Genomic DNA, 15777 nt, shown 5'->3' with positions numbered 1-15777 from the left:
ATTGCACTCAGCACATAAATTGACATATGAAGCAGTAAATAATTCCATTGTGCAAATTGTTTTAATGGACTCAATCCAGAATGCTCCATTAAGCGGCACACATAGAATATTCATTGAGTTTAGAGTTTATTGTCAGGCCAGAAAAATCAGTGCTGGGGGATAATAAATGCCAACATGCCAGCTGAGAAGGAGAGGGAGAAAGAAAATTTTAGAGGTATATTTATCTTCTATTTTTCTATTCTTCTCAATATTTTTATTTCCTCTGTTTTTTTTCCCCTACATTCTTTTTTTGTTTGTTTGTTTGGTTTCTTTCTTTTTTTTTTTTTTTTCTTCTTGGGCAAAGGATTAAGTACAAAAAGAAAGGAGGGTGTCAGTTTTCAAATATAATCATCAAAAATCTGAGAACTGGCCAGCAGAACGTTTCAGGGACTTTTCTTACTTTCCTTTTGTGAGAAAAGTTCAGGTATTAACCAATTGGGGAGTGGAGTGTTATATGCATTTGTATGAAATTGTGCTTATACAAGCTCCACATGGATAAACATTCAGAAACCATAGCAGCATTCCCGAAGGAATCCTTCCTTAATACAGGAAGTGGCAGTTTTGTGAAGGCACCGCAATTAAGCTCTGTTTTTCATTCCAGAAATCCCAGGATTTAATTTTTAGACAAAATGAGACATCTGTGATGTTCCATAGGGCTGTTTAGAATTACAGGCAACTTAGTTTCCACGCTTGTCGAATGCAAGGTACCTGAGTTTGGCTTAAGGTACCTGAGTTTGGCTTAACCTCCGGGCATCTCTTTGCATTCAGAGATATCTAAAACCACAAATCATAAATTCTGATGGACACGTGTGACAGAGGCCTCAGAAACATGGTTTTGTTATTCAGTGTGGCCGCAACTCCTCTGCCATGAGTTCTCTCCCTGTTGTCTCAAGCTTACTTTCTCTTGCTCTGCACTTAGGTTCACTAAATGACCAGGCCTGGGTTATGGCAGAGTGACTTCCTTCCACATCTTGTGGATTAAGACTGTGAACTTAACAGGAAGGGGCAGGCACAGTCTTTCTACAAGCTTTGACATGTTTGTTGCTGTAATTTCACTGAATGGAATGTGTGCAGAGAATAGAGGACAATGCGATTCAGAATCTGAAGTCGCAGAACATTTTGAGTTGGTCATCATCCCCCTCAAAAATCATGTATGTTCTACCATTCGAGAAGTCCCATGTCTTTTCTTAGTCAGTTCTTGCTTTTGTGGAAACTGTTATTGTCATGGCATCTCCTTTCTTCTGGAAACCGTCTCCCATCTGAACTGTTCTGTTACTGTTCACCTCTTTGATACCTCCTCTCTTTCTCTTTTAATTCTTACCATCAGAATCTTGGCATGACGTCAATATCCATATTTCCAGCTCTGGCCACTGTTCTGAGTATCAGACTCACATTTCCAAGTAGGTGTTTCCCACATAGAATTCCTCCAAACACCTGGAATTTCCTATGTTTAAAACCAAATTCACCTTTTTCTTCTCACCCCCTAAAATCCTTTGAACAGTTTAACTAGCTGGGAGTTAAGGCACTTAGCAGCAATATGAAGGCTGACTGATGTATTACATTCTATTTTTTATCTTTTTTTTTTTGGAAATGGAAATGACTAATCTAATGGAAAACCCCTTTCTTGTAGGAGACAAGGAGAAGGCCTTAGGATCTACTGGGGGAGTCCAGAGGAGCAGTCCCTACTGTCCCGCTGGAACCCATGGTCTACTGAAGTTCCTTATGCTACTTTCACTGAGCATCCTATGAAATACACCAGTGAGAAATTCCTTGAAATTTGCAAGGTAGGAGGCATCTTGGGTATTACTCTTAGATTAGCTTTGTCGCTGGAGTTATGTGCTTCTAGAGACATGTACTCCTAAACAAAACATAAAATAAAACCAGCAATTTATATAGACAAAAACAGTAATAGGTTTATAGATGTTTTTAGTAAAGAGTCAGTCTGTTTTTATATGTAAATATAAATATATATTTATATATAACATGCTGCTTTCCCCTTGCTAATTGCATGCATTACCTGCAGGGTATATATACTTTCCCGCATAGAATCACATTCTAATGATTTTATTCAGGGAAGTGTGGAATAGTATAAAGCATAGTTCGATGTGGTTCAATGTGTGGTCATGCTTGATTAAGTCACTTCTCTTTCTGAGCCTTGGTAGTCTCACCTCTAAAATGAGGATAATGAGCACTGCCTTTCCTCCCAACCTCACTGGACCACTATAAGGTTAAATAGAATGATGTGTGTATAAATACTCCATGAAGTGTAAAGCTATTCAGAATTTCTTTGTCTTTAAATTTCATCTCATCAAGCAGATTTTAGACTCATTTCTAAAGGGAACAGTTTTCTATTATTCTCTCACCTCCCCTGGGTATCTTAAGCAGTACTGAGGCATTCTAGGTAGTCAAGAAGTAAAACAGTTGGAGCTGAAAATGTAGTGAAAGATCAAGCTTTGTATTTTCAATAAAACCAAATATACACATGAGTGCACTTATAGACCTAGAAATTCCTACCTTCTCTGTCCTTTTTGTGTTTGCTTTTATATTATATCTTTCATTTCAGAATATGCCAATTCTTTATTTGCTATGAATTCAAAACTTGGCAATCTGCATCTAAAGACTTTCTGTGGTTGATGGCATATATTATGTTTCTTGCATTAAACATACCTATTCATGCAAGTGTAAATATATATGTATGTGTGTGAAAATATTTTAAATTGATAGGTCCTGGGGATTTTAAAAAGAATTTGAGGCAACGTATATTTGATTACAGTCTAGATGGAGTCTTCATTCCCCCCTAATTCATAGATGAAATGACCTTGAATCACATTATTCTCCCATGGAAAGTCAATGTTCCTCTCAAGAATTATGCAGATGTCCTCAGGGATTTATAATGTCCTGGTTTCCCTCAGGCTTCAAGCTGTTATTGACACTAAACCAGCTTGGCATATGGATCATGTTGCCACTCTGTGGAGCGCTCCTATGTCACAGTTTCTCAACCCAAGCATCAACATCAGCCCCTAGCCTGACTCTTTACCACCGAAAGCCAAAAAACCAAACAATCAGGCCGGGCGCGGTAGCTCAAGCCTGTAATCCCAGCACTTTGGGAGGCCGAGATGGGTGGATCACGAGGTCAGGAGATCGAGACCATCCTGGCTATCCTGGTGAAACCCTGTCTCTACCAAAAAAAATACAAAAAACTAGCCGGGCGAGGTGGCGGCGCCTGTAGTCCCAGCTACTTGGGAGGCTGAGGCAGGAGAATGGCGTAAACCCGGGATGCGGAGCTTGCAGTGAGCTGAGATCCGGCCACTGCACTCCAGCCCAGGCGGCAGAGCGAGACTCCGTCTCAAAAAAAAAAAAAAAAAAAAAAAAAAAAAAAACAATCAATAAGAACAACCTAACACCTACTTGAAGGCAAGAATATGAGAATAGACTCATCGAGGGCTTCAGGGAGGTAGAGTGGGAATTTTCATCCTGCTCTTGCCCCGAACTTCAAATGCAATATCAGACTTCTCTGTTTCTAGTTCTTATTAATAATAACACATTAATACATTGTTCCATAATCTTCAAAGTCTGTTTCAAAAATTATTATTAACAATGCAGAACACTTTATGTTTCTTTTTAAAAACATCTGTTAATCCAAGATAAAGAGCTTAATAACCTATTTTCCCAAAGACATTTTCCTGCTTTAAAGGTCATCTGGTTCCGACCATTAAAATAATATGTATTTTTGAATGAATAGTAATTGTACTTTATTGTAAATCAAAATCAATACTAACTGCCTTAGTTGGTACATCCATCATTTCCTGGGCCAAGTCTTCTCTTATTCCCCATACCTGGTACATTAGATGGTTATTCCCTGAATGCCCTTTGTGGGAAGAAGTTCAGCGTAAGGAATTAAAGAGCAAGTTCTATAAACTGCAGATAAATAACACTGTCACATTCTAACATCTGTTTGTGCTTTATCTTATTCTGCTATATATAAATACAATCAAATAGTGCAAAAAGAAAGATGAAAAGTAAAATATCAAAGAGGGTATGGAATATTATTTTCCAAATACCCATGAATGGAATTAGTAGACTAGAGCATTGGGTTTTGCCCCAGCCTTCCCAGTGGCAAAGGCTGAATAGGAAATTGATGTTCATGTAGCTCTTGCTGGATGGAAGTAAGAATAGCAGGTGGGACGCACGTGCACACACACATGAACTTGATAGACAGTTGGTTGGTTGACTTTTAACCAATCAAACTACTTCGTGGATCTGTTAAGTGTATTTTCTTTAAGGTTTTTCTCCTTAAATTATTATTCTAAAGTTTTTAATCTTTTTTTTTTTTCCTTTAGCAATAGTCTGGCACTTTCATTTGCCAAGCCATTTCTTATTCAAAGGCCACCCAAAGTCCCAGCTCTCTAGGAAAACAAATGATTTCCATCTGGAATGTAAGAGGATGAGTACTTTGATCCAGGTTTTTGTGTCTTAGTTTCTCTTTTGTTGTTGGTTTTTATGTCACAAAATTATTTCTGTTTAGGACATTTTCCAAGACTGGCTTTGATTAAGACCCAGTCATATTAATGTAAAAGAATAAATAAGAGGAAAGATAATTTGGGGGATCTAGAATTTTTTTATGTGAATATTTTGGCAAAAACATGAGATTTTAAAAGGGTTTAATAAACTGGTTTTTCCATCTCTCTGATGAATGAATTAAAAAGTAGAATATGGGGAAAATGCATAACTAAATCAAATACCTGAAGCAATTTAATTCAGTTTAAGAAAACTATTGTTCTCACGGGGAGGGAATACTGTAGAGCTGAGTTATACAATCAAAACTTTCAAATTATTTACAATCTAATGGAACAAATTATTATTTTAAAATACATGAAAATATTCAAACTTATTCTTATACAGTGTCATTTCTTCTACTGTATCTAGAATCTCTTTATTCAAGAGATTTTTCTAACACCAACAAAGTGCAGGTATTATGACTGTTGTTGAGGATACAAACAGAAATGAGACAAGGTTCCTGCCTTTGGGGAAGGCGGTGCTTAACAGAGGAGGCAGATGAAAATGCAAATATTTTTAAGAGTTCTAATTAACTGAAACTGAAGTTTGGATCAAGCAACAAGGAAAGGAGGTATGTAAAAGTATACAGAAGGTTCTTAGATCAAGAGTAATTTGGTTTAACTGGAGTTTAATGTTACGTAGTCCCCACTATAGTTATAATGGCTTAGCTAACAGTTATAAGAGCCTAAACTAAGTTAGGAGCAGTAGGAAGGGAGAGAAGATGAGGAGATTTTGAGTTATTCAAGAAGTAACTGACAGGATATTGAAGACAATGAAGAAGTCAAAGATGACAAGATTTCAGGATTGGGTAGATGGTGATTCCATTAATTTGATTGCAGAAAACTGGAAAAAGTAGGTTTGGGGACTCAGCTTATGACATGTGGAGTTTGAAACATGTTGCATTTCTATAGAACTTGGCGTCAGGTTGGTTGTCAGGCAGTTAGAAATTTAGGTCTGAAGCTTAGTAGAGAAAGCTGCACTGGTGATATAGGTTTGAGATTACACAACATTGGGCCAAAGCTGAGTAGTCATGGGGCTGGTGGTTCGGGAAGGTACCCAAAGAAAGAGCATTAATGGACATAATGACGTTCAAATTCAAATTTACTCTATGTCTAAGTCTGTTAGCATTTATTGATTAAATTGCTGTAAAGTTTATACAATGCTATGTCAAAATATACTATTCCCATCTCACTAACTCTATACCACTTCCACATCTGGCAAATATGGTGGTCAAGTGGCCTCTTCCCAGACAGTCTTGCTTATCTCCCTGCTTCACCAAATGTTTCCAATCTGTTCATGTACATACTTTGTGTTACTCATATAAAACAATTGTGAAAATATAAAATAAAATAGCTTTTGGCACTGCTTTTAATATGAGATATAAAAAGTATCTAGTGCACTATTACATAATTGTACTTTATATCTATTGATTACAGTTGGAATAATATTTTCATGTAATTCAACCAATAAAACCCCTGTAAGATAAGGATAGGCGTCTTTGTTTTAAAAATGAGAACACTTGAGCCATGTGTGGTGGTGGCCTATGCCAGTAATCCCAGTGACTCAGGAGGCTAAGGTGGGAGGATTGCTTGAGGTCAGAAGTTCAAGACCAGCCTAGGCAACATAGTAAGACCATGTCTTTAAAAAAATTTAATAAAATAAATTAATGAGACATGGTGGCATGTACCTGTGTTCCCATTCTGGTTACCTATAATCCCAGCTACTTGGAAGGCTGAGGCAAGAGGATTGCTTAAGCCCAGGAGTTCGAGTCTGCAGTGAACTATGATTATACCACTGCACTCCAACCTGGATGATAGAGCAAGATTTTGTCTCTTTAAAGAAAATGAGGATACTTATTCAGAGGGATTAAGTGACTGAGGTCATATAGTAATAGTTCTATGTCATACCCGGTTTCCTAATATTCAGGGAAATGGGTATAAGCCTGAAAGAATTGTGTGTGTGTGTGTGTGTGTGTGTGTGTGTGTGTGTGCATGAGAGAGAGAGAGAGAGAGAGAAAGTGAGTGAGAGAGAAGGAGAGAGATTGTGTGTACATTTGTATTAATTGATGTGATATGGTATAATATTATATCTCATAACCTGGCTCAATTATCCTCAATTATTTCATCTACTTTGTATTTGTAACTTGTAGCCTTATCTTTTCTTTTTTAACCATCGTTTTGCTGGGTTCCTGGAGTATGCAGAGAGTACTCCTGGGAAGGACTAGTACTGAACCCAGAACTGATGAATAGCAGTGAACGCATTATGAGTACTCTGTAACCCTAATGATCTACAGACCAACCCTTTGTACTCTTTTCTTGTATTTCTATCCATCTTTTCAAGGGGATCATGCAAATGAACCAATGTTTTACCAATCAAATTTAACTTTATATTCTTAGCCCTTTGTTTGCCTTTTACATCAATTCAACAAATATTCATTGAGTACCTACCTGGCAGTGACTATCACATGATGAGAAATATTCTGGATTACCAAGAAGACTAAAACTGATTTTGCCCTACAGATACTTATGGCATAGTGGGAGGAGGCAGGAAAGACTTTCACAAATTATAATTTAAAGTGCTAAGATTGTAAATAGGGGGATTCACAGGGTGTTATAGGAGCCCAAAAGTGGGAACAGGTAAGTCCAAAAGTTACAAGTCTGATGACATTTGATATGAAACTCAAGGTATGGGTGATTTAAACATCAAAGAAGGTGGGAAAAGACATTTTAAGTAGAGGAAACATGTTTAAAAGCTGCAAATTACAAACGTATACAAAATGTTCTCCAATAAAGACTAATTCAGTTTAGCTAAGTTTAAAGTGCACTTGTGTGTGTGCACATATGTGCATGTGTTCAGAGAGGAGGGTTGGGGGATGGGATAGGATGAGAATGGAAATTACGATGAGTAAAACCTCTCCTGTGTAAGAAAAAAGAAGCTACTGCCTCTTCTTATTTCTCTCTACACACTTGAATTTATAGTCACAGGGTCTCTGTAAGGATAATTCCAGAAAAAAATGTGCAAGGATGATATATACAGTCTGTCCAGCAGTGTGACTTCTCAAGTGATTTCAAGTACTGGGTATTGGACGGGTGTGCCCTCTATGACAGGAGACTTCCTTCCACACACAGGGAGGCTGAAACCTGTAGCCTGCAGGCTCGGAAAACCAGCTCAACTGAGGAATGTGGGCCTACAGGCATGAAACCTGGTCTCTTTACCCAGTGTAAACAGGAAGCAAGTGATGGTTGTCATAAGGAAAACTGAGACTCTAGGCAATGAACTGTTGGCAGGCAGCACCTAAAGCAAACCTGTGGACCAGGCGCTCAGCTGGTAAATAATTGGTGGAAAGTCAAGAATAATACCGCGTTCCCCCTGCCCCCACCACGCACACTGCTATAACTGCTATACTTTATCCTAACCAACACACAACCCCTGTGTAACTGGAGTTATTAAAATCTGAGCCTCTGTATTTGGGACTTAAATAAAAGAGAGAGCCAGAGGTGGGTGCATAAAAGCTTTTAGGGAAAAGTATGTGGCTGGTGGTATTCATATCAGATGACACAGCGTTCCTGTCACATAGATTTAGTTCAGGTGCTTGAAATGCTCAAGAGCCAGCTCGGGGACTTGGCCTTTTGTCTGCCCCTCCTTCAGTGCACTGCTTGTCACCCTGCTTGTCTCTCTGTAACCATGTCCTCCCCTGGCTTTGAAGGGGATACTAGAAATGACTGGAAATGAAGTCCATCTGACTCCAATGAAATGCCAGATCCACTGAGCATGAAATAGTGCCAACTTTTACTTTCTAGCACTTTGATTTTGAGTTCCACAGAGGATTCTCAAGAAATGAAGTTTATGATGAAGCCTGAGGAAGCATTCAATAATCCAACTGGACAAGATTTACTGATCTATGAAAAGGGATCCTGATAATCCAGAGTGTTGCAATAGAATTGTTGAGATGAATTATACTTTGATTTTTAAGAGATCATGGTTTGATAAGGATGATGAGGATGATGTCAGTGATGATTAAGCAGTTATTATTTATTGATTCCTGGCAACAAGCTTCCTTTATGGCCTTTGCAATATAACTCCAAATTTCAGGCTCATCTCATTCTGCTTTCCTAATCCTTTATATAATATATGAGCACACAAGTGCATGTGTGTGCACACCTCTATTCACAGCATGTATACAAACCCTTTATTTCGCTTAATCTTTTCAACTACCTGATAAATTTGATGCTATTAATATTCTTATTTTATGGCAAAGGAACTATAAAATTCAGCAAAGTTGAATAACTTGCCTGAAGTCACACAGCTATGCGAGTGCCATAGTTCCAACTTAAGACCAGCTCGGCCTGATCCTATACTTCCTTTAGCTCAGTGGTTTTCAAGAGAGGGTGATTTTGCCCATGGGGGACATTTAACAATGTCCCAGTGTCCCAGTGAGATATTACTGGTTGTCACGTCTGGGGTGGAAGCCTGTCTAGTATCTGGGGGGTGAAGGATAGGGAGGCTGATTAACATCCTAACATGCAGAAGACATTCTCTCCCATAGCAAAAAATTGTCTGGCCTAAAATAGCAATAGTCCCAAGGTGAAGAAACTTTGTTTTAGCTGTACAGACAGCCACATGTGTGACTCTACTTCATAGAAAACCAGGTGAGATATTTGAATGAAGGTATAGGTAAAGGAAAAACATAAGAGAAAAAAAAGGTTGACTTTTCCCTTGAGTCTGTGGGAAGACATTGTGGAAGATACAGGATTTAAGCCTGGTTTTGAGAGACGTGTTGGAGAGTGGGCACTATAGATCTTTTTGAATTAAATCATTGATTGCCAGAGCAAAAGTTTCCTAGGCAAGTGATTTTCATTTAAAAAGAAGCCTTTTGGAAATAAAATCTTACTTGGAACTCAAATATATAAAACTGATGATAAAAATAGAGCAGCTCTGATGTGATTGAAGAGACTAAAACAAGTTACCTGGTTGACTTTTGACTTTTTGTTGACATCCTCTCCCCAAACCCTCAGGTACCTGTTGTCCCAACATTATTCACAATAGCACTTCCTTTCTTTTCAAAAGAATTTAGATCTGGATGATAAATTATATGTAGTCACCCAATCTATGAGGAGATCTAGTGTTCTAAAGAACATGGTTTAAAAATTAATGAATGTAATATTATCTCCATTTTGCAAGTGAGGAACAAGAATTCTTCCCTAAATATCAGAATTTTAAAACTAAATTTTCTAAAAATTAGAATTTTATAATCCTGCTCATAACAGCAATGTTATAAAGACAGGACTTCAGGAGTTAAGTCAGGAAACCTGTGTCAGGCCTCTGAGCCAAAGCTAAGCCATTGTATCCCCTGTGACCTGCACGTACACATCCAGATGTCCAGTTCCTGCCTTAACTGATGACATTCCACCACAAAAGAAGTGAAAATGGTCTGTTCCTGCCTTAACTGATGACATTACCTTGTGAGATTCCTTTTCCTGGCTCATCCTGGCTCAAAAGCTCCCCTACTGAGCACCTTGTGACCCCCACCCCTACCCCCCAGAGAACAACCTGAGTCCAAGCCCTTGCTCAATCATTTACTAGTTATTTGGTACTGGGCAGATCCCTGTAACATTTAGATCCTCAGTTTACCTACCAGATCCCCTCTACTTTGCCCACAATGCCTAGTATCTTATCCAGTAAGAATTTCCTGAATTTAATTCCTACTCTCTGTCCCATAACCTAACGCATTTAGGCTATTAGCTTCACTTTATGAATATCATTCTTGACTTCTGGGTCTGCGATGATTACTATGAAAAATTTACATGCATGGACCTTTTTATCTGATTTTTCTTCATGGTCCCAGATTCTACATCCAGTTGCCTATTGAAAGTCTCTAAGAGGATTTCTGGTAAGATAACTCAAACCACATGTCTGCAACAAAATCCTCCATCCCTGTATCTTACTATTTCCAATCTGTACCTCTCCTAGGCTTTCTCAACTCAGTAATAATATCACCATCTACCCAGTTGATCAGGTCAAAAATCTGGGTGTCGTTTTTTATCCTTCTCTTCTCTTCATCCCTAAATTCAGTCACACCAACAAATTCTTTGGCTCGACCCCACTGCCCCCGAAATCCCTAATTTAACCAGTTCTGATGGTCTCCACTGCTACACTGTCCAAGCCACCATCATATCTTGTCTGGACTCCCAAAGTGAATTCCAAACTCATCTTGCCTTCCTGCTTCCATTCTTAGCCCTAACAGCATTCTATTTTTGACTCCACATAGTAGCTGGAATTATTATTATTTTTAAAGTAACATTATACAACATTGAACTCCTTCTTAAAATCACATCAATCCAAAGCCCTTAATGTGGTCCTGAAGACTCTTCATGCCCTAGTGCTGCAATCTCTTTACTTTGATCCCTAGACTTCTGTCTAACAGGTCTTTTCTGTGTCCCTTGAAGAAGCTAAATTCATGCCTCCCTTACAGCTTTTGCAGGTGCTGTGTTTTCTGCTTGGAATTTCTTCTTCCCATAGCTAGCTCTTTTTCATTATGTGGGTCTCAGTTGAAGTTTTACCTTCCCAGAAAGACTTGCCCTGAATACAGTAGGTGAAGTAACTCTAACTTTCCTTACTTTTTATCCCTTTGCCACATTCTATTTTCCTTCTAGAATGTATCACCCTCCAAATTTTTATTAATATTTTTTGTCTGCAATCACGAGAATGTGAGCTCCATGACAGTGAGTGTTTTTTGCCTGTCTGTTCAACTTAAAATGTCTCTGGAACGTGTTGTAGGCGCTTCATTGATATTTCTTAAGTAATTTCAGATGCCCTTTCATATATCAATGACAAAGAGAGTTAGTTTACAGTACTAATACCGACGCAAATTATTTGTATACTAACAAAATCTTAAATCAGCTAAAACTAACATGGTACTTGGTAGACTTACATGGATGATAAACAAACTGAAAAATCACATATTATTTCTGACATTAAGAAGTAAAATTGGGCCTGAGGAAAGTTAGTCTTCATAGAGTTAAGCACAGTTATTGACTGTATTAACTTAATAGAGATACGTTTAACCATTTCTGTTTGAGAAGTAAGAATAACTGCAGCCCCAGGACAGGAGTCAACTTCTGTGAAGACTGACTGGGGAGGTGAGTATCTCTCAACTTAATCTACAGTAACTAACTTTGTGCCTTCTTTTTTTCTTCTTCAGTTGTCTGGGTTCATGTCTAAGCTTGTTCCCGCTATCCAGAATGCCCACAAGAATTCAACTGGATCTGGAAGCAGAAAGAAACTGATGGTGTTAACCGAACCCATTTTGATTGAGACCTACACAGGGCTGATGTCATTCATTGGAAACCGCAACAAACTTGGCTATTCCCTCGCCCGTGGGAGTATAGGTTTTTGAGAGTCTTTTTGGTACCATCAGTATATCATCCAAAGATATGCCACTTGAAAATTTCATTTTGACCCACCCTATTTTTAGACTGAACCAATTTTTTTAAGTAATACTTTATGATTTTGAATATTTAGTATTTCCGAAAATTTAAAAGCTTGATTGGACTGATAGATACACACTTTAGACCTCATACAGAATAACCAAATTTTCTTAAAACTAGAAAATAAATTCTGCTGAGCCTATCAAGTACTGTTATCAAATGAGTGCCTGATCATCAGCTTAGGAAAGAAGACTCTTTAAGTCCTGTTGCTTCAGCTCTCTAAATGTAGGCATTTTTTGTTTTTTTGAGGTCTTGGTCTTTAGCCCTCTTATCCTGATTTATTCTCTCATTGGGGTCTCACTGTCTCTAGTATTTTAGCTACCACTTTATACGGATGACTTCCAAATGTATATTCCCATTCCCAATATTTATTCCAAGATTCAGTTTTGCATTTCTGTCTGCTAATCATCTAAATATCAGTGTCCCAGTGGCCTCTTACATTGAGCATCATCAAAATCCTGGATTTCTCTGTGGTATTTATATGGTCCCAGTTATCCATTCCTGAAGTCCGTCAATTTTGATTTCTCTAGATTCCTTGCCAATGACATCCTATATACGATCCCATCTCTATATGGCTGCATTGTATTCCGATGCCCAGATGTCAAACTGGAAGCTCATTCTTTTATCAAAATTGTTCATCTATTCCTCCTTTCCATGCTTATAGCTGTATTATTAGATCAGGTTTTTAATTCTGCTCAACAAATTATTACCACAGCCTGTTAAATGAAATCCCTACTCCAAGGCTAACTGTTTCAATCTATCCTACATTTGGTTTCTAGCTCATTTACTTTTGCCATCTTTTGTTCAAATATATTTTCTTAATAGCAGACCTTTTTCTTCTAATGAAATCTTTTGTAGAAGCAGTATATACAAAGCAGATAAAAGTAGGATCACTGTGGTTGGAATGAAGATGAGAATGCCACAGGCATCTTTCTTTGTAGGCCTCAGAGGTGCTCCATATGGAATGTCCATGGATCGGTTTTGAAGACCATGTTTCCAAAAACACTGTCCTAACACTCTATTCTCATTGCTCTTTTCCCTCTTATTTCCTCTTTGTCCCTTCCCAACTTAGATCTAATTTTCAACAACCCAGGAAATTATCTCATATGTTTGCATCTCTCAAGTTTCTTTTCTTTTTTATTTCAGAATCTTATTTTATCTAAATTTATTTAGAAAAAAAAGCTTTGAATGTTGACTACATAGACATTACTACAATAAGCTTTTTGCCTTTCCCAAGACTCAAAATTGACACATCTTGGTTTATATTTAAGTAGAAAATTCCAGCCAACTTTTTTTTTGACTTTTATGTGAAGTTGAAAAGCTTGCTTTTCAAAGAAGATTTGTCCTCTGATATATTTATAAACATCAATTTAATGCAGGCATTCAACCCCAAACCTTGAATAACTCTCATTTTATTTTGTCTTCGTTTACTTCCATTAATATTTTTTTATTTCCCTCTCTTCCGCCTTTACAGCACCCACTTTTTCTTCCCCCCATGATGGCAAATATTGTTATAGTCCCCAAGGCAGGGAACTTCTATTCAGACTGTAAAAGGAAATGTTGAAATCCATAGCTGTCCTGTCAACAGTAGTGGAATGAAAAGTCGTTGGATTGTTTTGGCACTGGTTCTGAAGCAGGCGTAATTGGCAAATTATTATAATACTGCTGCCCGAAATTCCCCATTTGCCTCAAGATAGTGGCATTTATTGGCAGAAGCCTCTGAAATGTCCAACACATTCTTTTGAGTTACCATTTAAGGATCAGCCTGACAATCGACTTCTCTTTGCACATTTGTCCCCTTTGTAACCTAAGCCAGACTGTTCCCAAATGACCTTCTAAAGGACACAGTGCACCATCATCAATGGAAACAGTTCAGAAAGGATGACAGGAGGGAGATGTTTCTTAGTTCTGAGAGCCAGTCTGTAACAATGGGATAAGCATTTAATGGAATCAAAGCTGTTTTGCATAAGGAGTGAACTGAGAGATGACATAAGGGTCTTTATGAATTCCCTTCACATTTTGTAAAAACTGTCATATATAGGATATCCCATTAATGGAAAAAGGGGATCTAGAAATCAGTATTATGACCAGAGGGTGAGAAGATTTAGGAATTTGGATAGCAGTTCAATATAAGAAAGGACTTCTTACAGTTATACCTTTTCAATGATGGAATGGGTTGCTTTATACAGTGAGCCCACCATCACTTGGTATGTTCAAGGAAAGACTAGATAAAGTAGATATTGTGAGAGGAAGTGCTGTGTGATACCATTTGGAGAAATGATTGACATAATCTTTTAAGGCCAGTGACCCTATCATTTTCCAAATAATTGTTGCTAGTACTTAGTTAATTAGACCCATTTTTTTTCTTAGGAAAGAGTTGGATCAATCATGGGAGACCCTGAAAAATTTCCTTAACTTTCCTCAGGTTTAATGTCTTCTTCTGCAAAATGGAGACAAATATATTACTTTTGCTTATTTCATGAGGATTCAGTGAAATGAGGTTAAATTCTTTTATTAAACAGAAAATTTTGAGTATTTGCCTAGACAGTGATGTGACTTTTGCAGGAGAAGGTGGGAAAACATCTAAGGGAACTAAATTTCCTCCAGAAATTGTTTCTTCATTACCATGGACCTACTGATCATGGTTTTCTCATTTTGCACTTGGTGTTCTTACTTGGGCTCTTTGTCTTTAAGCTCAACAGGGAGCCACAACCCAGGGGACCTATATGTACACTTGGAGTTTTTATCAGACTATCATTTGAACTTACCACTACAGTTTAGCAAATGGCATCATGAATTTGATTGATAATAGGAGTAGACACAAGATATGTTAAGTACAGTACAAAGCATTTCATAACCAAAATGTCATGGTGGAGGTCTTCATTATTTGATCTTTATCTCATTCAGGAATTTCCACTAGAAAAACCTCTGATAAGCTTTATTTCAGAAACTGCTTGAACAGCTCCGTTGACAAATGCCTCACTGTCTTCTGATATATCGCGGGCAGGTCTGAGGGTGAGAAAGTTCAAAGGAGATAGATATTTTAACACAACAGGAGGAGTTTTAAACAATCACCAGGACTCACTCCTTGGTGGTCAATTTGGCCTCTTTGCAGGCCTGACCTTTGGTCATCTTACGGTCATCTAAGGCAGAAAAGAGAAGCTCACTTATAGGTTGGCTACTTTTGAATCATTTGCCTTGAGGTCCATTTTTTATTGAGCCTTTGTTGAAACATCCTGAGGAAGCCAATTTATAGAGTTCTGGTGATAAGACAGAAAAACCATGTAAATTCAGTGCTTTTATTTCACAGAACATGAAGCAAAGGCCTAGAAACTAGAAAGTTATTTCTCAAAAAGAAGATGGTGAATTTTTGGAAATACTGAGATTAGACTACATCTTCCAATTTCTATCCCTAGCCCACTGCTCTTTCTAATATAATATCTGTATTCCCTGGGAAAGACTTGCCATCTGAATTGATGTGTTGTAGTTGTGGAGATAATTTTGAAGGGAGAAAACAACAGGGCACAGTCGTTAGGGACAAATTTCCAGAAATTGCCATCATTTTCTTAAAGGCTAAGGACACTCACAGAGCTCTCTGGTTTCCTGTCTGATAAAAAAAAAAAAAAAAAAAAAAAAAAAGCCCAAACAAAGCTGCGGAAGCTGGCAGAGCCAGCAGATATTTTGTAAGGCAGCT

The 15777-nt window shown here is 37.8% G+C and overlaps 1 protein-coding gene across 2 annotated transcripts in view; it reads left to right on the top strand.

The window, feature by feature from the left end:
- TPRG1 (tumor protein p63 regulated 1) overlaps nt 1–15720 on the top strand; it is a 144624-nt gene extending 128904 nt beyond the window's left edge. The window contains exons 5-6 of one of the 2 annotated variants that reach the window (XM_010370542.2): nt 1670–1823; nt 11798–15720. In XM_010370542.2, coding sequence (XP_010368844.2) covers nt 1670–1823; nt 11798–11992 — 349 coding nt within the window. In that variant the 3' untranslated portion in view covers nt 11993–15720. The remainder of the gene's footprint in view (nt 1–1669; nt 1824–11797) is intronic. The other variant, XM_030932342.1, reaches the window with a different exon arrangement.
- The last annotated feature ends 57 nt before the right edge of the window (nt 15721–15777 follow it).

The sequence above is a fragment of the Rhinopithecus roxellana genome, chromosome 1, assembly GCF_007565055.1.
Source record: "Rhinopithecus roxellana isolate Shanxi Qingling chromosome 1, ASM756505v1, whole genome shotgun sequence".
In the NCBI taxonomy this organism is placed as follows: domain Eukaryota; kingdom Metazoa; phylum Chordata; class Mammalia; order Primates; family Cercopithecidae; genus Rhinopithecus; species Rhinopithecus roxellana.
The sequence above is the reverse complement of the archived record's forward strand: the minus strand, read 5'-3'. Positions and strand labels throughout refer to the sequence as shown.